Source organism: Manis javanica, chromosome 5 (assembly GCF_040802235.1).
Source record: "Manis javanica isolate MJ-LG chromosome 5, MJ_LKY, whole genome shotgun sequence".
Classification (NCBI taxonomy): domain Eukaryota; kingdom Metazoa; phylum Chordata; class Mammalia; order Pholidota; family Manidae; genus Manis; species Manis javanica.
Window position 1 is genome coordinate 170,621,236 of NC_133160.1, and position 22,974 is coordinate 170,644,209.

The following is a 22,974-nucleotide window of genomic DNA, read 5'->3' on the forward strand; positions in this document are numbered from 1 at the left end:
TAAAACATTCTAAAGCATATAATTCAGTGTGTTTTCAGCATATTCTCTGTGTCATGCAGTCATCACCTTTAATTCCTAAATATTCTCATCATCCCAGGAAGAAGCCCCTAATACTGAGCAGCCACTCCCTGCTCCCCTGCCTCCCCTAGCTCCTGGCAGCCAACAGCCTACTTCTTGTCCCTCTGGATTTGCCTATTCTGGACATTTCCCATAAACAGAATCATATATGTGGCACCTGTTCATCCTTCCCTCCCCCTTATCCTTCCACTGTCTCCGCAGTCCTGCCATTTCCAGAACGTCATATTGTTGGGGTCACACAGCTTGGAGGCTTCTTTCCCTTAGTGATATGCATTTAAGGTTCCTCCATGTCTTTTCTTGGTTTGCTCGCCCATCGCTTTTTAGAGCTGAATAGTATTCCATTGTCTGGATGGCCCACAGTCTGTCTGTCCAGCATGTGCTGAAGGACACCTTGGTTGCTCCCAATTTCTGGTGGTTATGAGTAAAGCTGCTGTTGAACAGCTGAGCAGGTTTTTGTGTGAATGTAAGTTCTCAACTCTGACTAAACACCAAGGAGCTGGATGGATGGATGGATTGGGTAGGAAAAATATATTCAGTTTTGTAAGAAGTTGACAAACCACCTTCCTGTGCGGCCACACTGTCTGCATTCCCGCCACCATGAGCGAGTGTTCATGCTGCTCTGCAGTCACACCATCCTTTGCTGTCGTCAATGTTTTGGATTTTTGGCCATTCTAATGGGTGTGGTGGTGTCTCACTGTAGTTTTTTTATTATTTTTTTAATTAAGGCATTGATATACACTCTTATGAAGGTTTCACAAGAAAAACAATGTGGTTATTACATTCACTCTTATTATCTAGTCCCCCCAATACCCCATTGCAGTCACTGTCCATCATTGTAGTAAGATCCCACAGAGTCCCTATTTATCTTCTCTGAGCTACACTGTCTTCCTCATGACTCCACACACACCATGTGCACCAATCATGATACCCCACAATCCCCTTCTCCCTCCCTCCCCACCCCTCCCCTTTGATAACCACTAGTCCCTTCTTGGAGTCTGTGAGTCTCCTGCTATTTTGTTCCTTCAGTTTTGCTTCGCTGTTATACTCCACAAATGAGGGAAATCATTTGGTATTTGTCTTTCTCTGCCTGACTTATTTCACTGAGCATAATACCCTCTAGCTCCGTCCATGTTGTTGAAAATGGTAGGATTTGTTTCTTTCTTATGGCTGAATAGTATTCTGTTGGGTATATGTACCACATCTTCTTTATCCATTCATCTACTGATGGACACTTAGGTTGCTTCCATATCTTGGCTATTGTAAATAGTGCTGCGATAAACATAGGGGTGCATATGACTTTTTGAATCTATTTTGCTTTCTTTGGGTAAATTCCTAGGAGTGGAATTCCTGGGTCAAATGGTATTTCTATTTTTAATTTTCTGAGGAACCTCCATATTTCTTTCCACAGTGGTTGAACTAGTTTACATTCCCACCAGCAGTGTAGGAGAGCTCCCCTTTCTCCACATCCTAGACAGCATTTGTTGTTCTTAGTCTTTTCGATGCTGGCCATCCTAACTGGTGTGAGGTGAGAGCTCATTGTGGTTTTAATTTGCATTTCCTTGATAATTAGTGATGTGGAGCATCTTTTCATGTGCCTGTTGGCCATCTGAATTTCTTCTTTGGAGAAGTGTCTGTTCATCTCTTCCACCATTTTTTAATAGGGTTATTTGCTTTTTGGGTGTTGAAGTGTGTGAGTTCTTTACATTTTTTGGATATTAACCCCTTGTCAGGTATCTCATTTACAAATATATTCTCCCATACTGTAGGATGCCTTTCTGTTCTGCTGATGGTGTCCTTTGCTGTACAGAAACTTTTTAGCTTGATGTAGTCCCATTTGTTCATTTTTTATGTTGTTTCCCTTGCCCGAGGAGATGGCGTTCAGGAAAAAGTTGCTCATGTTTATATTCAAGAGACTTTTGCCTATGTTTTCTTCTAAGAGTTTTATGGTTTCATGACTTACATTCAAGTCTTTGATCCATTTAGAGTTTACTTTTGTGTATGGGGTTAGACAATAATCCAGTTTCATTCTCTTGTATGTAGCTGTCCAGTTTTGCCAACACCAGTTGTTGAAGAGGCTGTCATTTCCCCATTGTATATCCATGGCTCCTTTATTGTATATTAATTCACCATATATGCTTGGGTTTATATCTGTGCTCTCTAGTCTGTTGTGTTGGTCTATGGGTCTGTTCTTGTGCCAGTACCAAATTGTCTTGATTACTGTGGCTTTGTAGTAGAGCTTAAAGTTGGGGAGCATAATCCCCTCAGCTTTATTCTTACTTCTCAGGATTGCTTTGGCTACTTGGGGTCATTTGTGGTTCCATATGAATTATATATATATTTTGTTATCATTAATCTACAATTACATGAAGAACATTATGTTTATTAGGCTCTCCCGTACCCCAAGTCCCCCACACAAACCCCATTACAGTCACTGTCCATCAGCATAGAAACATGTTGTAGAATCACTACTTGTCTTCTGTGTTGCAAAGCCCTCCCCTTTCTCCCACCCCCACATTATACATGCTAATCATAATACGCCCTTTCTTCCCCACCCTTATCCCTTCCTACCCTCCCATTCTCCCCAATCTCTTTCCATTTGGTAACTGTTAGTCCATTCTTGGGTTCTGTGATTCTGGTGCTGTTTTGTTCCTTCAGTTTTTCTTTTGTTCTTATACTCCACAGATGAGTGAAATCATTTGGTATTTATCTTTCTCCACTTCGCTTATTTCACTGAGCATAATACCCTCTAGCTCCATCCATGTTGTTGCAAATGGTAGGATTTGTTTTCTTCTTATGGCTGAATAATATTCCATTGTGTATATATACCACATCTTCTTTATCCATTCATCTACTGATGGACACTTAGGTTACTTCCATTTCTTGGCTATTGTAAATAGTGCTGTGATAAACATAGGGGTGCATCTGTCTTTTTCAAACCGGAGTGCTGCATCCTGAGGGTAAATTCCTAGAAGTGGAATTCCTGGGTCAAATCGTAAGTCTATTTTGAGCATTTTGAGGGACCTCCATATCGCTTTCCACAATGGTTGAACTAATTTACATTCCCACCAGCAGTGTAGGAGGGTTCCCCTTTCTCCACAACCTCGCCAACATTTGTTGTTGTTTTGTCTTTTGGATGGTAGCAATCCTTACTGGTGTGAGGTGAGATATCTCATTGTGGTTTTAATTTGCATTTCTCTGATAACTAGCGATGTGGAGCATCTTTTCATGTGTCTGTTGGCCATCAGAATTTCTTCTTTGGAGAACTGTCTGTTCAGCTCCTCTGCCCATTTTTTAATTGGATTATTTGCTTTTTGTTGAGGTGCATGACCTCTTTATATATTTTGGATGTCAAGCCTTTATTGGATCTGTCATTTACGAATATATTCTCCCATACTGTAGGATACCTTTTTGTTCTATTGATGGTGTCCTTTACTGTACAGAAGCTTTTCAGCTTGATATAGTCCCACTTGTTCATTTTTGCTTTTGTTTTCCTTGCCCGGGGAGATATATTCATGAAGAAGTCACTCATGTTTATGTCCAAGAGATTTTTGCCTATGTTTTTGGTTTTATGGTTTCATGACTTACATTCAGGTCTTTGTTCCATTTTGAATTTACTTTAGTGTATGGGGTTGGACAGTGATCCAGTTTCATTCTCTTACATGTAGCTGTCCAGTTTTGCCAGCACCATCTATTGAAGACACTGTTATTTCCCCATTGTATGTCCATGGCTCCTTTATCGAATACTAATTGACCATATATGTTTGGGTTAATGTCTGTTCCACTGGTCTGTGGCTCTGTTCTTGTGCCAGTTCCAAATTGTCTTGATTACTATGGCTTTGTAGTAGAGCTTAAAGTTGGGGAGTGAGATCCCCGCCACTTTATTCTTCTTTCTCAGGATTGCTTTGGCTATTCAGGGTCTTTGGTGTTTCCATATGAATTTTTGAACTATTTGTTCCAGTTCGTTGAAGAATGCTGTTGGTATTTTGATAGGGATTGCACTGAATCTGTAGATTGCTTTGGGCAGGATGGCCATTTTGACCATATTAATTCTTCCTAGCCATGAGCCCGGGATGTGTTTCCATTTATTGGTATCATCTTTAATTTCTCTCATGAGTGTCTTGCAGTTTTCAGAGTATAGGTCTTTTACTTCCTTGGTTAGGTTTATTCCTAGGTATTTTATTCTTTTTGATGCAGTTGTGAATGTGATTGTTTACATGATTTCTTTTTCTGCTAGTTCATTGTTAGTGTATAGGAATGCAACAGATTTCTGTGTATTAATTTTGTATCCAACAACTTAGCTGAATTCACATATTAGTTCTAGTAGTTTTGGAGTAGATCCTTTAGGGTTTTTTATTTGCAACATCATGTCATCTACAAGCAGTGACAGTTTAACTTCTTCCTTACCAATCTGGATACCTTTTATTTCTTTGTGTTGTCTGATTGCCATGGCTAGGACCTCCAGAACTATGTTGAGTAACAGTGGGGAGAGTGGGCATCCCTGTCTTGTTCCCGATCTTAGGTGAAAAGCTTTCAGCTTCTCGCTGATAAGTATGATGTTGGCTGTGGGTTTGTCAAATATGGCCTTTGTTATGTTGAGGTACTTGCCCTCTATATCCATTTTGTTGAGAGTTTTATCATGAATGGATATTGAATTTTGTTGAATGCTTTTTCAGCATCTATGGAGATAATCATGTGGTTTCTGTCCTTCTTTTTGTTGATGTGGTGGATGACGATGATGGATTTTCGAATGTTGTACCATCCTTGCATCCCTGGGATGAATCCCACGTGGTCATGATGTATGATCCTCTTGATGTATTTTTGAATTTGGTTTGCTAATATTTTGTTGAGTATTTTTGCATCTATGTTCATCAGGGATATTGGTCTGTAATTTTCTTTTTTGGTGGTGTCTTTGCCTGGTTTTCGTATTAGGGTGATGTTGGCTTCATAGAATGAGTTTGGGAGTATTCCCTCCTCTTCTATTTTTTGGAACACTTTAAGGAGAATGGGTATTATGTCTTCTCTGTATGTCTGATAAAATTCCGAGGTAAATCCATCTGGCCTGGGGGTTTTGTTCTTGGGTAATTTTTTTACTACCAATTCAGTTTTGTTGCCAGTAATTGGTTTGTTTAAATTTTGTTTCTTCCTGGGTCATTCTTAGCAGGTTGCATTTTTCTAGAAAGTTGTCCATTTCTTCTAGGTTATCCAGTTTGTATAGATTTTCATAGTATTCTCTAATAATTCTTTGTATTTCTGTGGTGCTTGTCATAATTTTTCCTTTTTCATTTCTGATTCTGTTGATGTGTGTAGATTCTCTTTTTCTCTTAATAATTCTGGCTAGGGGTTTATCTATTTTGTTTATTTTCTCAAAGAACCAGCTCTTGGTTTCATTGATTTTTTTCTATTGTTTTAATCTTCTCAATTTTATTTATTTCTTCTCTGATCTTTATTGTGTCCCTCTTTCTGCTGACTTTGGGCCTCATTTGGTCTTCTTTTTCCAGTTTCAATAATTGTGACTAGGCTGTTCATTTGGGATTGTTCTTCATTCTTTAAATATGCCTGGATTGCTGTATACTTTCCTCTTAGAACTGCTTTCTCTGCATTCCACAGAAGTTGGGGCTTTGTGCTGTTATTTTCATTTGTCTCCATATATTGCTTGATCTCTGTTTTAATTTGGTCATTGATCCATTGATTATTTAGGAGCTTGTTGTTAAGCCTCCATGTGTTTGTGAGCCTTTTTGTTTTCTTTGTGCAGTTTATTTCTAGTTTTATACCTTTGTGATCTGAGAAGTTGGTTGGTAGAATTTCAATCTTTCTGAATTTACTGAGGCTCTTTTTGTGGCCTAGTATGTGGTCTATTCTGGAAAATGTTCCGTATGCATTTAGGAAGAATGTATATTCTGCTGCTTTTGGGTGTAGAGTTCTGTAGATGTCTGTTAGGTCCATCTGTTCTAATGTTTTGTTCAGTGCCTCTGTGTCCTTACTTATTTTCTGTCTGGTTGATCTGTCCTTTGGAGTGAGTGGTGTGTTAAAGTCTCCTAAAATGAATGCATTGCATTCTATTTCCCTCTTCAGTTCTGTTAGTATTTTTTTCACAAATGCTGGTGCTCCTGTGTTGGGTGCATAGATATTTATAATGGTTATATCATCTTGTTGGACTGACCCCTTTATCATTATGTAATGTCCTTCTTTATCTCTTGTTACTTTCTTTGTTTTGAAGTATGTTTTGTCTGATACAAGTACTGCAACACCTGGTTTCTTGTTCCTATTGTTTGCATGAAATATCTTTTTCCATCCCTCCACTTTTAGTCTGTGTATGTCTTTGGGTTTGAGGTGAGTCTCTTGTAAGCAGCATATAGATGGGTCTTGCTTTTTTATCCACTCTATTACTCTGTGTCTTTTGACTGGTGCATTCAGTCCATTTACATTTAGGGTGATTATTGATAGATATGTACTTATTGCCATTGCAGGCTTTGGATTCGTGGTTACCAAAGGTTCAAGGGCAGCTTCTTTACTATCTAACCATCTAACTTTAACTCACTTTTTACACAGTCTGATGATTCTTTATTTCTCTCCCTTCTTATTCTTTCTCCTTTACTCTTTATATGTTAGCTGTTTTATTCCGTATTCTTTGTGTTTCCTTTGACTGATTTTGTGGATAGCTGGTTTTATTTTGCCTTTAGTTAGTATTTGGTTGGTGTACTTTCTTTGGTGTGGCTTTATTTTCTCTGGTGACAGCTATTTAGCCTTAGTTGTACTTCCATCTAGAGCAGTCCCTTTAAAATCCATTGCAGAGATGGTTTGTGGGTGGTAAATTCTTTCAACTTTTGCTTATCTGGGAATTGTTTAATCCCTCCTTCAAATTTAAATAATAATCTTGCTGGATACAGTATTTTTGGTTCGAGGCACTTCTGTTTCATTGCACTGAATATATATCATGCTATTCCCTTCTGGCCTGTAAGGTTTCTTCTGAAAAGTCCAATGATAGCCTGATGGGTTTTCCTTTGTAGGTGATCTTTTTTCTCTCTCTGGCTGCTTTTAATACTCTGTCCTTGTCTTTGATCTTTGCCATTTCAATTATTGTATGTGTTGGTGTTGTCCTCCTTGGGTTCCTTGTGTTCAGAGATTTGTGGACTTCCATGGTCTGAGAGACTATTTCCTTGCCCAGATTGGGGAAGTTTTCAGCAATTATTTCTTCAAAGATGCTTTCTGTACCTTTTTCTCTGTCTTCTTCTGGTATCCCTGTAATGCGAATATCATTCTGTTTGGATTGGTCAAGTTCTCTTAATATTCTTCCATTCCTAGAGATCTTTTTATCTCTCTCTGCCTCAGCTTCTCTGCATTCCTGTTCTCTGATTTCTATTCCATTAACAGTCTCTTCCACCTCATCCAGTCTGCTCTTAAATCCTTCCATTGTTTGTTTCATTTCTGTTATCTCCCTCTAGACTTCATCCCTTAGCTCTTGAATATTTCTCTTTAGCTCCATCAGCATGGTTATGACTTTTATTTTGAATTCTTTTTTAGGTAGATTGGTGATTTCAGTTTCACCAGGCTCTCTCTCTGGTGTTTGAGAGATTTTGGACTGAACAAGGTTCTTCTGACTTTTCATGGTGTTGGGCGTGGTTGCCAGCAAGTGGCACGTGTGTCAGCTGGGAGAACAAAGTACCTTCCTGCTTGCTGGTCACCTTGCCCGTCCCTGCTGCCTGTGTCAGTTAACCAAACACAGGGAGGAGCCTCTGGATTAATCTCCTAAACTGCCATGAGCAGAGTGGCCTTTGAGATGGCCTAGGGCAATGGCGGGGGTTGCAGGTCCCCAGCGCATTTTCTGCTGCAAGAGCAAAGCCCCTTTGTACTTCCCAGTATCCGCTGTCTGTGTTGGTGAACCACGCACAGAGAGCAGCCTCTGTGTTAATCCCCTAAACTGCTGTGGGCGGAGCAGCCTCTGAGATGGCCTAGGGCACTCGGGGTGGGGGGGGGGTCGTGGGCCAGTGGTGCGTGGTCTGCCGTGAGAACAAAGCCCCTTTGTGTCTCCCAGACTATGCACCAGTCTCCACTGTCTGTGCTGGTCAACCACATGCCGGGAGCAGCCTCTGGATCTGGGCCAGTTAGCCAAGTCCAGGAGAAGCCTCTGTACTAAGCTGTGTGGTTGCTGTAAGTGGGGCTGCTCCCTGACTGTTCCGCAGCAATGTCAGGTCAGCCGGTTTGCTTGCAGTGCTGGTGGCCGGGAAGGAACGACAGGCTGCTTATCGCCATGAGAGGGTTTGGAGCTGAGCTGCCACCCAGGGGGTTTGGGTGCCTGAAGTTCCTTAAAATTCCCAGCCTGCTGGGCCGAGTGTACCAGGATGATTTTGTCCGCCTGTTAAATCTTTGTACCTTTAAGACTTTTAAAGCGCCTGCTTTTCTTTTGTCCTGGGGCAGCCGGCTATGGAAACCTGTTTGCAGTCTCAGTCTCGGACCTTGCTTTTCTGCTCCTCCAATATCCAGTGTACCATGCATTGTGTGTCTGTGCTCCTGGGGCAGACCACCAGGGCTGGTTATTTAGCAGTCCTGTGCTTCCACTACCTCCCCACTCTGTTTCCCTTCCTCCCGCTGGTGAGCTGGGGTGGGGTGCTTGGGTCCTGCCTGGTCACAACTTTGTATCCTACTCTTTTCCATGAGATGTTGGGCTCTCGCAGATGTAGCCTGGCTCATGTACTGTATCTTATGGTCACTCTTTTAGGAATAGTTGTATTTGGTGTATTTTCAAAATATATATGGTTTTGGGAGGAGATTTCCGCCACCCTACTCATGTTGCCATCTTGAGAATCCCAGAAGTGGTTTTTTAATTAGGGAAGTCAAACATATCAGCGATCACTTTCATGGACTGTGCCTTTGCTGTTGTGTCTAAAATATCACCACAAAGCCAAGATCACCTAGGTTGTTTCTCGTTATCTTCTAGAAGTTATATAAATTTCTTGTCTTTCATTTATGTCTGTGACCATTTTGAGTTAATTTTTATGAAGAGTATAAGGTCCGTGTGTAGATGCATGTACCTGACCCATCATTCCAGCAGCATTTGCTGAAGAGCCCATCTTAGCTTCACTTAGTCGCATTTGCTCCTTGTCAAAGACCAGTTGACTATGTTTATGAGAGTCTGTCTCTGGGCTCTCTGTACCTTCCCACTGATCTGTTTGTCTGTTATTTTGCCAATATGACACTGCCTTAATTACTGTACCTTCATAGGAAGTCTGGAAGTCAGGTAGGTGTCAGTCCTCCAACTTTGTTCTTCTCCTTAAATATTGTGTTGGCTATTCTGGGTCTTTTGCTTCCCCATATAAACCTTAGAATCAGTTTGTTGATATCCACAAAATAACTTTCTGGGACTTTGATTGGGATTGGATTTAACTTACAGGTTAAGGTGGGAAGAACTGACATCTTGACAATATTGACTCCTCCATGAACATGGGTTATCTTTTCATTTATTTAGTTCTTTGATTTTATTCATCAGAGTTTTATAGTTTTCCTCATATGTGTCTTGTATATATTTTGTTAGACTTATTCATAAGTATTTCATTTTTCTGGGTACTAATGTAAATGGTGTTTTTGATCTTAGACTCCCACTTGTTCATTGCTGGTGTATAGGGAAGTGGTTTACTTTTGTACATTAGCCTTGTATGCTGTAACCTTGGCTATAATCGCTTATTCATTCCAGAAACTTTTTTTATTCTTTTGGATTTTTTACATAGATGGTCATGTCATCTGTCGACGAAAGACATATATGTCTTCTTCCTAATCTGTATTTTTTATTTCCTTTTCTTGTCTTGTTGCATTAGCTAGGACTGCAGAATATTTTTATCCTTTTGTTCAGTGCTATAACCACTAAAATTCAGTGTCTGGCACATCGTAGGCACTCTGTACATTTTTGGAAGAATGTGACATGAATGTTTTGTCTCTTGATCCCTCTTGTATATTTCTCATTTCCTTATCAGCAGTGTGTTTTGGTGCCTTGTTAAGCTAATTTACTACCTATTACATGTCTAGCTGTGCTCAGTCTGCTGTGTTTTTATTTCAGTGCCTATATTCTTTTTCCAAATCTGTAAGTTATGAGAAAAACGATTTCCTAATTTTATTCTGAGGAGGACCTTCCACATTGCTCTCACTGAGCTCCCCACCTGGTGGGGATGGGTTTGCGGGCTCTGTGACCTCTGTCTTTAGGCTGCCCCAGCAGGGAGGCCTCCCAGACGTCCCCTGAGCAGTTTCTAAGCTGCCTTTTCAGCCCCACCAGTTGGCTCATTCTAAACCCATTTCTACATGTGTTTCTTAGTTGAGGATTCGAGGGTGGTTTTGCCTGCCTCAGGGGCCTCTGGTGCTGTTTGGTGAGGGCCCAGCCCTGGGTCAGCCACAGGGGAGGCTCAGGTGATGACGGCCCCGTGACGGCAGGAACCCTGCTCTGCTCTTGGTGATGCCTGCTCTTCTTTCTCCTCAGTCCTTAGAACTGCCCACAGGGGGCTGGCCCTCTGTCCCCAGGACCTGGAGTGCAGGTGAGAGGCCGCAGTCACTCGCCACAGGTGTAAGCAGTAGGTGGGGATTCCAGCCTCGTGGCAGCCCCACGTTGCTCCAGGCCACTGCATCTCTGCTGTGTGTTCCGGCTGCCCAGCCCAGCTCTCAAATTGTAGGGTCCTGCCCTGGGCACCCTGTGTTCTTTAAGGCTGATTGCTTTCCCATCTTCATTTCTGACCTGGAGATTTCCTCCTTTGAGTTAACTTCTTTCTTTAAAAAAATAATTTGGGTACTTTCACCAGAAATCTCGTAATGTGTTAACGTGATGATATAATGTTAATGAGAGTTCCTGATGTTGAATCATCATTTTTGGATAAATCCTCTATGGCCGTGGTATCCTGTTTAATACAGTAATGACTCTGTGCAGTTTGATTTACGTCTATCTTGTAATTTTTTTTACGATCATACTCAACTGATCTTGGTCTGTAGCTCTTTTTTGCACTTATTTTTCTTGTTTTGGCATGTGAGTTATGCCAGCCTTGTATATTTCGGGAAACTTCCCATCATTTTCTATGTTATGGAATAATTAAAACAATAGGAATTGATGTTTTTACATGATGAATGGCACACAGTGATCACAAAGAGCGAGCCAGACTTGTATATGTCAGTATGGGGACATAACGGTGTGTTGACTGACTGAGTCGCAGAGCAAAGGTACGATCTGACAGCCTTTATAGACATGTACCTCCTGTGCTGCAGCTCTGTGCTAATGGATGTGGACAGCGGGCTGGAAGGACTCTTAAGAGAATTGGTGATGGGGATGCTTGCAGGGGATAGTAGTTGGCACTTACCCTTGTTGATGGTGGGTTTTTTTTTTAATTGACTTTATATTTTCAGAGCAGTTTAAGGTTCACAGCAAAATTGAGGGAAAGTGTAGAAATTTCCCACATATTCCCTGCCCCTAAAGTTATCAACATCCCCCACCGGAGTGGTACATTTGTTACCACTGATGAACCTACATTGACAAATCATAATCACCTGAAGTCCATGGTTTACATTATGGTTCACTCTTGGTGTCATACTTCTGTGGGTTTGGACAAATGAGTAACAACCTATATGTATCATTATGGTATCATACAGAGTATTTTCACTGTCCTAAAAAAAATCCTCTGTGCTCTGCCTATTTATCCCTCCCCAGTCCCACCCCCTTGCAACAGCTGTTCTCCATTATTCTCTTCATAATTTTATCATTTCCAGAATGTCATATAGTTTGAATCATACAGTAGGTAGCCTTTTTGGATTGGCTTCTTTTTTTTTTTTTTTTTTTTTGAGAGGGCATCTCTCATATTTATTGATCAAATGGTTGTTAACAACAATAAAATTCTGTATAGGGGAGTCAATGCTCAATGCACAATCATTAATCCATCTCAAGCCTAATTCTCATCAGTCTCCAATCTTCTGAAGCATAACGAACAAGTTCTTACATGGTGAACAAATTCTTACATAGTGAATAAGTTCTTACATGGGGAACAGTACAAGGGCAGTCATCACAGAAACTTTCAGTTTTGATCCCACCTTATGAACTATAAACAATCAGGTCAAATATGAATATTCATTTGATTTTTATACTTGATTTATATGTGGATCCCACATTTCTCCCTTTATTATTATTATTATTTTTATCTTTAATAAAATGCTGAAGTGGTAGGTAGATGCAAGATAAAGGTAGAAAACATAGTTTAGTGTTGTAAGAGAGCAATTGTAGATGATCAGGTGTGTGCCTGTAGACTATGTGTTAATCCAAGCTAGACAAGGGCAACAAAACATCCACGGATGCAGATTTCTCTCAAAACGGGGGGTGAGGTTCTAAGCCTCACCACTGTTGATCCCCAGTTTCTCACCTGATGGGCCCCCTGCGACTGTGCCTGTCTTAGGTTGTTCCTCCCTTGAGGAATCTTACCCGTCTCTGGCTAACCAGCCATTTTCCAGGGCCATACAGGGAGGTGTAAAGTTGGTAAGTGAGAGAGAAGCCATATTGTTTGAAAAGGTTAGCTTTTTACTTCTTTGCAGATTTATTCCCTGTGCCTTCTATGCCCTGATGGTGGTTTTATCTCTTTTTAGTTGTTTGCTCCTCGGCACAGACCTGCGGGGAGCCAGTACCCAGGGCTAGACTGCGTGTGCTGGCCTGCTGCCCTCCACCTTCTGACCGTACGACTTGGTGCCATGGTCCCTGGGCCCATGAGGTGAAGCACTGGCACCCTCCTCACCAGGCCTGGCATGCTGCTCAGGCGTGCCCATGGTGGCAGGCGGTCTGGAACCCTAAGGGGCTGCATCCGTCACCTGCGCTAGCTCTGGGGTGCGGGGGAGCACCGCAGGGCAAGCTTCCTGCACCGTCTGCTGTCGCCATGAGCCAGAGCTCTTTTTTCTTTTATATGAAAAAGACTTGAAGCAAATGCGGCAAAGTGCTGAAAACTGCCTTTCTGGAGTCTGTCCTATAAGTCCTTGTACTTTCTACTTTTAGAAGTTTACCCCCCACCCTAAGACCGGCTGCCCGCTGAGGGGCAGTGGGCCCGCTGGCGTGACTCTCGGGCTCTTGAGGTCCTGTACCTCCTGGTGGGGTATTTTTTTTGTTTTTTTTTTTTTCCTGGTTGGGTTTTCTTGAAATGCTAGACAGAGTGAAGATTTTCTGATTTATTGGTGTAACTTGGGTAAAAAGCAAAAACTCCTAGAAAGATGACACTAAGCTGTTAGGGGTGTGCAGTGTCATGGAGTATAAAGGCTGATTTCCTCTGGGGGGGCCGTGCCTTCAGGAGTTCTCACGGGCAGAGTTCTGGGAAGTAAACAGCTGAGTCAGATCAGGAAGAAATGTGGCAAGACACATAAGAACAAGGAGCTTGAGTGAAAATAAAAGCAACAGTAAAAGGCCACTTGCCAAGTCCAGATACTTAGAAGTTATGTTCAGTACATTCATGGACTTAAACTTCAAGATACCAACACTGTGAGCAGGCTTGAAGGGTTGTTCACACACAGGTGGTGGCTGACATGGGCCTAGGCTTGGAGTTGAATTCTGATTGTGTGACTTCCTAGCCTTGTGGCCCTTGGTGCGTTATAAGAAAAGCCAGAAACCTGAACTTTTGTGAAGATATCCCAAACCTGAAGCGTTGGCAGGTAAATTGTTACCTGTCAGCCCTGCTTGGCATTAATTTTCTCAGTAGTTGATCTAGCTAGGACTGCGCTTTGCATCAGTCTACATACAGTTACAGCGATACTCATGTAAAACAAGCCTCACAACTGTCTCCATTTGTTTACTCCCTCCTGGTGGTCATATGAACAACACAGGTTTGAACTGCAGATCCATTTGTATGCAGATCCTTTTCAATAACTATATTGGAAAACTTTTTTAAGAGTTGAGACAATGTGAAAAAACATTTTCTTTTCTCTAGTTTATTGTGAGAACACAGTATATAATACATATATAAAGTATGTTATGTTTTTATTTTACAACTGTTTATGTTATTAGTGAGGCTTCTGTTAAAAAGTTCTATGTGGATCTCAACTCTGAGGAGGTAATGTCAGCTGTTATGTGCCTGTTAAGTTATATGCCCTACAGTGTTATAAATCTTGCTTTAGTTACACAAATTTTAAACTAAAAGGAACAAATGGTGTTTTATGTTTACTTGTATATTCACCATTTCTGGTGCCTTCATTTCTTCCTAAAGACCCAAGTTTCAGTCTGGTCTCATTTCTCTTGAACCTGAAGAACTTTCTTTAGCATTTCTTCCAGTGTAGGGTACTGGTCACAACTTTCCAGCTTATTTTTCCCTGGAAATGGATTTTGCCTTCTTTCTCCAAGGATACTTTTCCTGGATGTCAGGTTCTGGGGGAACAGTCATTGTCTTTTCCCCAATCTTAAAGCATGGCCTTCCATTGTCTTCTGGCCTCTGTTTCTCATGAGAAGTAAGTGATTATCCATATGATTGTTTTGTATGGCTTTTTCCCCTCTGACTGCTTTAAGGAGTTCCTCTATCTTTGTTTTTCAGCCTCTTAGCTGATGTGCACCTGGGTGTGGGTTCTTTTATATTTATCCTGTTAGGATTTTCTGAGCTTCTTGAATCTGTAAATTTATGTCTTACCAAATCTAGGAAGTTTTCTTGGCTGGTTTTCTCCCAAATGTTTTTTCTGTCTCACTTTTTCCCTCATCCCCCCATTGTGGGAGGGATCCAGATGTCTTAATATGTGGTTACCAAAGGTTCAAGGGTAATTCCCTTACTATCTAACAGTCTAATTTAACTCACTTTGTGTGCTATTACAAACACAACCTAAAGGTTCTTTTTTTTTTCCTCCCTCCTTTTTCTTCCTCCTCTATTCTTTGGGTGTTATGAATCATATTCTGTGCTCTTTGTCTATCCCTTGGGTGACATCTATTTAGCCTTAAGAATACTTCCATCTATAGGAGTCCCTCCAAAATGCACTGTAGAAGTGGTTTTTGGGAGGTAAATTCTCTCACCTTTTTCTTATCTGAAAATTGTTTAATCCCTCCTTCAAATTTAAATGATAACCTTGCCGGATATAGTATTCTTGGTTCAAGGCCCTTCTGCTTCATTGCATTAAATATATCATGCCACTCCTTTCTGGCCTGTAAGGCTTCTGTTGAGAAGTCTGATGATAGCCTGATGGGTTTTCCTTTGTATGTGATCTTTGGCTGCTTTTAAAAGTCTGTCTTTATCCTTGATCTTTGCCATTTTAATTATTATATGTCTTGATGTTGTCTTCTTGGGTCCCTTGTGTTGGGAGATCTGTGCACCTCCATGGCCTGAGAGACTATCTCCTTCCCCAGATTGGGGAAGTTTTCAGCAGTTACCTCCTCAATGACACTTTCTATCCCTTTTTCTCTCTTCTTCTGATACCCCTATAATAAGAATATTGTTCCGTTTGCATTGGTCACACAGTTCTCTCAATATTCTTTCATTCTTAGATTCTTTTTTCTCTCTGTGCTTCAGCTTCTTTGTATTCCTCTTCTCTAATTTCTATTCCATTTACTGTCTCTTCTACTACATCTAATCTGTTTTTAAATTCCTCCATTGTATGTTTCATTTCAGATATGGAATTTCTTAATGATTGAATCTCTGACTTAAATTTGTTCCTGAGTTCTTGAGTATTTCTGTGTACCTCCATAAGCATGTTTATGATTTTTATTTTGAACTTTCAGGCAGATTGGTGAGTTCAGTTTCATTTGGCCCTTTTTCTGGGGTTTGTGAGATTTTTGTCTGAACCATGTTCTTTTGACGTTTCATATTTCTGTGTGGTGCCCACTAGTGCCCAGAAGCTCCAGTCTCTGGAGCTGCTCAGCCCCTAGAGTGAGGTTGGGGGTTGTAGGGGAGCAGAGCTGGTACCTGGGGAAAGGACAGATCTGATTCCTGATTCCCGTCTGTGGTGCCTTCTCAGGTGTCAGAGCCAGTGGGCCGAGCACCCAGGTGTGAGCCTCTGTGCTTGGCATCTCTAGCTGTTGTAGGCGGGGCCTCCCTCTGCCTGGCCTGACACCTGCGCAGTGACTGCCGGTTTGCGAGCCTGTGCCGGCAGGTAGGAGGGAGGCGCAGCAGGCTGCGTGTCACAGTGGAGGACCTCGGAGCTGGGCAGGCAGCCAGGGGGATTCGGCGCCTGAAGCTCCTCACGGCTCCCAACCAGCTGGGCAGAGCGCACCCAGACAACCTCGTCCAGCTCTCCCCTCCCCTGTGCAGCAAGCTCCTTGCAAACCCCGCTCCTTCAGCCGCCCTCTCGCTGCTAGGAAGCTTCTCTAACCGCCTGCCTCTCCCTTGTCCCAGAGCGGCCGGGTGTGGGTCCCCTCCTCCACAAATGGCTGCAATCTGTCTCTCAAGCGCTCCACCTTTCTGAGCTCCCCAACGTCCAGAGCACCACACAGTGTAGGTCTTTGCTCACCAAGCAGACAGACCTCCAGGGCTGGGTGTTCAGCAGTCCCAGGCTTCCACCCCCTCCCCGCCCCGTTTCTCTTCCTCCACTGGTGAGGTGGGGTGGGGGAGGGCTTGGGTCCCGCCTGATAAAGGCTTTGGTACGTTACCCTGTTTCGTGAGGTCTGCTCTGTTCATGAGGTCTGCATGCAGTCTGGTTCAGCCTTCTTTCTTGTTGCTGTTTTAGGGTTAGTTGTAGCAATTAACTATATTTTCATACTATTTGTGGTTTTGGGAGGAATCCTCTGTCTCACCTCTCAGGTCACCAATCTTGAATCTCCCAGACGTCTTGATATTGTTCTGCAATGACTAAGGCTCTGTTCCCTGTTTAATCGTTTAAATAAAAGTTTGTTTTTTTCGACAAGATAATTTTTACTGATGCATTTTCAAGTTTCTTGACTCTTTAATATGCTATTAAGACCATCCAATGATTTTTTAAATTTCAGATATAGTATTTCTCAGTTATAGAATTTCCATTTGGCTCTCTTTCATAGTTTTTGTTTCTCTGTTACTATCTAATTTGTTATTTTACTATGAGTATATTTTCCTTTATGTTCCTGAGCATGGTTAAAATATATACTCTGAAATTCTTGTATGTTGAATTTCAATATTTGGGCCATGTTGGGTTTGTTTCATTTGTTTCCTTATTTCTTCATATGTTTAGCAATTGGGGTTGTATCCTGGATATTGTGAATGAGACGCTGGGTCCTGTTATGTTCCCCTTAAGAGTGGCCTTTTATTTTCAATTAATATTAAAATAGGCAAAACATAGACGTCACCCTGACGGCTGTTCCTCAGCACGCAGGTCAGGACAGTCACATGCCCGTCACCCCAGAGCTCCTCCCGTCTCATGCATCTTGTACCTGCTGATGGTGTCTCCCCTCCCCCAGCCCACCTCCCTCCCTCGCCTCTGTGGCTTGGTTATGTTAGGCCTGCCAGCACTGGTTCACGCTGGACTGGTCCCTCCATGACGGGTTCGTCTGCCGAGCATCACGTCCTCAGGTTTGCTGTGTGGGACATGGGCCACAACTGCCTCCTCGTCGGGGCCAAGGAACATGGCCCTGCCTGGGCAGATGGCCTTGTGCTCAGCCACCTGTCCCTCCGTGGACACCGGCTGCCCCCACGTCTCCGCTGTCGGGAACACTGCCCCCGTGGGCATGAGTGCAGATGACTCTCCCAGGCTGGGGTTTGTTCCCGGATGAGGGGTCGCTGGGTCGTGTGGCGGTTCTGTTTAGTTTTCTGAGGAACCTCTGTGCTGTCCCCACAGCTGCTGCACCGTTTTTTGTTCCCATCCGCTGTGCACAGTCCCAGCCTCCCTGCACCCTCGCCTGCACTGCGGAGCCATCCTCCTGGGGGTCAGGTGGGATCCGAGTGTGATTTTGCTTAAGAGTGGCGTTTTGGTTTGTTTTCTTGTCTGGCAGTTGGACTCTTGTTTGCTATGTTATAAGCTAGGCTGTTTGGACTGTGCTCCATACATAGGTGTGCAGCCTGGAGTCTGTGTGCAGACTTTGGGGCTCCTCGCCCGTGGCTCTTTGGTTTGAAGTTCTCCCTGTAAGCTGTTGCGGTTGCCTCAGACTTCCGTCAGTCACAAACCTAAGACCCAAATGTCTGTCCGGTGCTCTTCCTCCCTTTCCTCTTGGCTTCTGGTCTCAGTGCCACCGGCTAGTGTTTTATATTTTTGTCCAGTAGTCTGACGTAAGTTGGAATAGGAGCCTATTGTGATTTACCTTTAAAAAATACTGTATGAGTCACACAAAATGTTTTTATGTGTGATCCAGTATTGAAAGGCAGTCCAGGGCAAATGAAGCCCAGCTGGGACTTGGGTATTAGATTTGCCCTTTTCCATCCCTTGCTCCCCGAGGAGCTTTGGATCGCAGACCCTAGCACCCCTGTGGCTGCACTTCAGGCTTTTCCACCTGGACACTTTTGGCATTTGTTGGGAGGCCTATCCTGTGCATTGAGGGGTGTTCAGTTGGCCACCTTGACCCTGTGCAGTAGATGTCAGCAGCCCCTTAGTGGTGGCCATCAGGTTCCCAGATGGTGCTCAGTGCCCCCGTGGAGCAGAATGGCCCCATTTGGGAGCTGCTGGGCCTTGTGGGCATCTCTGCTCCTTGTTCTCAGCTCCTCCCCTGATGCTGTTGGCTGCTCTTCTCAGTCTCACTGGGGGTGGGCAGGTGCACTCTTGGTGCCTGCCTGGACCTTGTTCCTAGCTGCCCCTTGGGGTTCTGGTGCTTTTCTGGGTGTCCTGAGCTGGGGACTGTAGACCCCAATTGCCACATGCAGCCAGAGGGTGAAACTTCCTAAAACTGCTCCCTCTACACCTGGGCCTCACGGGACCAGCGTGGCATGCTGCCAGTATGCGCTGTGGCTCAGCCATGCCTCTCTGCCAGGCAGTCTGCAGGTGACAGCAGCTACTGCAGCGCTCCTGGCTGTATGCGTTTCACCTGAGCCTGGGAGGAGGGTGGGTGTGGGGGACCGTGTCAGCCCCAGCATGGACCAGAGCCACCTCGGGGTGCCTGCATGTTCTGACTCAGCTTTTTGCCACTCCTCCCTCCATCATTCTGGAACTAATGCGGTGGCAGGCATTGGAAGATCAGGTTTTAAGCTTTGCTGACCAATGACCTTGGGCATGTTGCTGACCTTCTGCCTGGTAGTCCTCAGCTGTGACAGGAATGGCTGCTGGCTTTGTTTCTGAACCCTTTCCCTTGGCCTTTTCCCGCAAGGCCTGGCTTTGTCAGCTGCCTTGGGCACGTGCACAGGTGGCACTCTGAGTCAGGTATGTGTGATTTAGCTTTCCCCTGAAGAAGGATTCCTGTCCCTTTCCTTTCAGCTTTATCATTCTGTGACTCTGTTGTGTAGTGATATTAGAACTGTCTCTTTCTAATAGGACCTAATCCTTAAAGAAAACATCATAAATTGTCTAAAAAAAATCCCCACAAAACATGCAAAGCTGTAGGGGTGTTGGCATACTTGAATCTAATATGTTTCTTTTTTTTCTCTAGTACTGTAGTGTTCTAAGAACAGAAGCATCCAGGCTGAATGGAATTTAGCTTCAAAAAAAGTCCTGTTTCTGTTCAGAAAGTTGTAAAGTGCATAAAGATGAAGCAGGCACCAGAAATCCTTGGCAGTACAAATGGAAAGACTCAGAACTGTGAAGTGAATCGCGAATGTTCTGTGTTCCTCAGTAAGGCCCAGCTTTCTACCAGTCTGCAGGAGGGGGTCATGCAGAAATTTAATGGCCATGACGCGCTTCCCTTTATCCCTGCTGAGAGGCTGAAAGATCTAACCTCCCGTGTATTTAACGGAGAACCCGGTGCTCATGATGCCAAATTGCGTTTTGAGTCCCAGGAAATGAAAGGAATTGGGACGCCACCTAACACCACCCCTATCAAAAATGGCTCTCCGGAAATTAAGCTGAAGATCACCAAAACGTACATGAATGGAAAGCCTCTCTTTGAGTCTTCCATTTGCGGTGATGGTGCTGCTGCCATGTCCCAGCATGGAGAAAATGCGCAAACACCAGCAAACAAGGCGAGGAGGAGCAGGAAGAGAAGCATAAAGTACGACTCCCTTTTGGAGCAGGGCCTTGTTGAAGCGGCTCTGGTGTCCCAGATCTCCAGTCCCGAAGACAGGAAGGTATCTGAGGATTCTGTCGGGTCGGGCAGGGCAAAGTGGCAGCTCCTGAGCACGGGACCCCAGTGAGGACACTTTCCGGTGTGGGGCATGGGGCGGCTGGAAGGTGGGATGGGCCACTGGGCCTCTGCTCTCCACCTGGGCCTGGGCACACTGATGGGGAGCCCCAGCTTGGCCTGAGAGCCAGCCGTGAGGCCAGAGAGGCTAAGAGCTCAGGACTTAAATGGCTGAAGGAGGTTCTTGTGAAGGTAAAACTGGCCTCTGAACCTAGGCCCAGCCAGTTCCAGAGCCCAGCCTTTAACCCTCAGGGATCCCCTCTGCAAAGCCATCTTTAGCTTGATTATGCTCAATGGAGGTGCACTAGGATCTTGGTGGGAGGCAGTGTGGTGTGGCGCAGGCCCTTCCCGCAGAGTGTGCAGGCCCCTCACCACCCCCTCGCCAGGTGGCCCAGCAGGTGGTCCGCCTCTGGGGGGAATGGAGCTGTGGTTCCCACCTTCCCATTCTTGCTTCCTAGCACAGAGCCCAGCACCTGCATACATGTGAACAAGTGTGTACTCACTGAACGCAGGGTGGAGAACCCTAGTTTACGAGGAAGGAACGTGGTGGTTTGTGTCACCATGTCTTAAAGTGACACTCAGCATGGCCCACTGCTTAGATGAGTGCAAGCTTTGTAACACACCAGGGAGGACTAGCCTTGGGAGGAGGTGCTTGGGGCACTGTGCAGCCCTCTGTCCACCCAGGTCCTGACAGTCTAGGCCAGCAGGGTCCAGAAGGTGTCCTCCGGTCTTGAGTGGAAGCTCAGGCCCACTGCCTGAGTTGGGAAGGGCACTGAAACCAGTTTGGGTTGGTATCATGACTGCGTTTGGAATATTTAGTTTAAAACTGTAGTTGGGGATTTTCATTTACAATTTCCATTGACAGGGGAAACGGCCGGAATTCCCTTGAAATTGTTAAAATAGTGAAGATTTTAAGGGTTTAAAAATTTTTTTCGGGTATCTCTTGCCACCACATTCATGACGGTGAGGTCTTCAGGAGGTCAGCCTAGGGGTGCCCGTTGGGTGTGTTTGTGTATGTCTTCTTTAAATTAATTATTTTTTATTTTGATATAATTAATCTACAATTACATGAGGAACATTATGTTTACTAGACTCCCCCCATCACCAAGTCCCCCCGACAAACCCCATTACAGTCACTGTCCGTCAGCGTAGTGAGATGCTGTAGAATCACTACTTGTCTTCTCTGTGTTGTACAGCCCTCCCTGTGCCCCCCCTCCCACATTATACATGCTAACCCTAATGCCCCCTTTCTTTTTCCCTGCCCTTATCTCTCCCTTCCCACCCATCCTCCCCAGTCCCTTTCCCTTTGGTAACTGTTAGTCCATTCTTGGGTTCTGTGATTCTGCTGCTGTTTTGTTCCTTCAGTTTTTTCTTTGTTGTTATACTCCACATATGAGTGAAATCATTTAGTACTTGTCTTTCTCCACCTGGCTTATTTCACTGAGCATAATACCCTCTAGCTCCATCCATGTTGTTGCAAATGGTAGGATTTTTTTCTTCTTATGGCTGAATAATATTCCATTGTGTATATGTACCACATCTTCTTTATCCGTTCATCTAGTGATGGACACTTATGTGTATGTCTTTTGTTGTTCATTTTCAGATTCCAGCTAAGAAAGAGTCCTGTCCAAATTCCAACCGAGACAAAGACCACCTGCTGAAGTACAGTGTTGGCGATCTGGTGTGGTCCAAAGTGTCTGGCTACCCTTGGTGGCCATGCATGGTCTCTGCTGACCCTCTCCTCCACAGCCACACCAAACTTAAAGGTACTGCGCTTCTGGGCTGTTCCCATCTCTTCCACACTTTATCTTTCTTAATTCCCCAATTTCTTTCTTACTCTTCTTCCTTAAATAATCCTACTATGGGTCCTTTTTTCCTCTTTTTATTGTGGTAAAATACACATATAATTGACCATCTTAGCTGTTTCTAGGTGCACCGGTCACAGGTGTCCAGCACATTGACATTGATTGCTGTGCAGCCATCCTCCCACCCCTCCTCAGATGTGCTCATCTTGTGAATCTAAATGTCCCCCTAAACACTCTCCGCTTGTCCCCTGTTCCTGGTCCCCACTGATGACTGCCTGTCTCCTTTCTGTGGCCTTGGTGTGCATTTCCCAGATGATCAGTTCTGAGCATCCTTTCATGTTTGCTCTGGAGAAACATCTATTCAAGTCCTTTGCCTGTTTTTGAATCGAGTTTGTTACTTTGTTGTTGAGTTTACTGTGGTTCATTTTTCCCACTTAACCTGAACTTAGTAATTGATTCAGATGTGACACATTGCCATTTGTTTTTTTATCCAACACAGATACATACTTTATTTGATAGAATTAGTATTAAAGGAGAAATGGTCTTTGCCTTGTATTGCTTTTCAGGTTTTATGATATATAATTTTTATTATTTAGATATACATTTGATTGCTTATCTCAACATAATTTTCAGAAATAGTATTTTATACTAACTTTTGAATTACAAAAATGTCCCAGCTTATTTTTTAGGCCTGTGGGAAAAAGGAAACATACTGGATTTATCTTTGGTGTCATGAAACTTGGGAATATAAATTGGTACATTGAAGAGTTGAAGAACATTTTAAGAATGTAATATGCTGGAAATACAGATTAGAGCAGATGCTAATTTAAAGAATAATTGGATAACTAATAAAACAAATAAAAACTTGTATTCTGGAGGAAAAAATTCAAGACACCTGTTGGTTTGAGATTCTCCTGGAAAATTGTTCTCAAGTTTGAATTTAATTTGAGGAAGGTGAGC

At 43.5% G+C, this 22,974-nt stretch overlaps 1 protein-coding gene across 10 annotated transcripts in view; it reads left to right on the plus strand.

Annotated features, from left to right (window-relative positions):
• The window catches only part of NSD2 (nuclear receptor binding SET domain protein 2), a 100,032-nt gene that overhangs the window by 32,887 nt on the left and 44,171 nt on the right, over positions 1–22,974 (plus strand). For 7 of the 10 annotated variants that reach the window (XM_073237936.1, XM_073237941.1, XM_073237935.1 and 4 more), the window contains 2 exons: positions 19,523–20,156; positions 21,813–21,975. In XM_073237936.1, coding sequence (XP_073094037.1) covers positions 19,560–20,156; positions 21,813–21,975 — 760 coding nt within the window. In that variant the 5' untranslated portion in view covers positions 19,523–19,559. Of the gene's footprint in view, positions 1–12,675; positions 12,798–17,407; positions 17,881–18,187; positions 19,297–19,522; positions 20,157–21,812; positions 21,976–22,974 lie in introns of those variants that run through there. The other 3 variants (XM_073237937.1, XM_073237938.1, XM_073237940.1) reach the window with 3 other exon arrangements.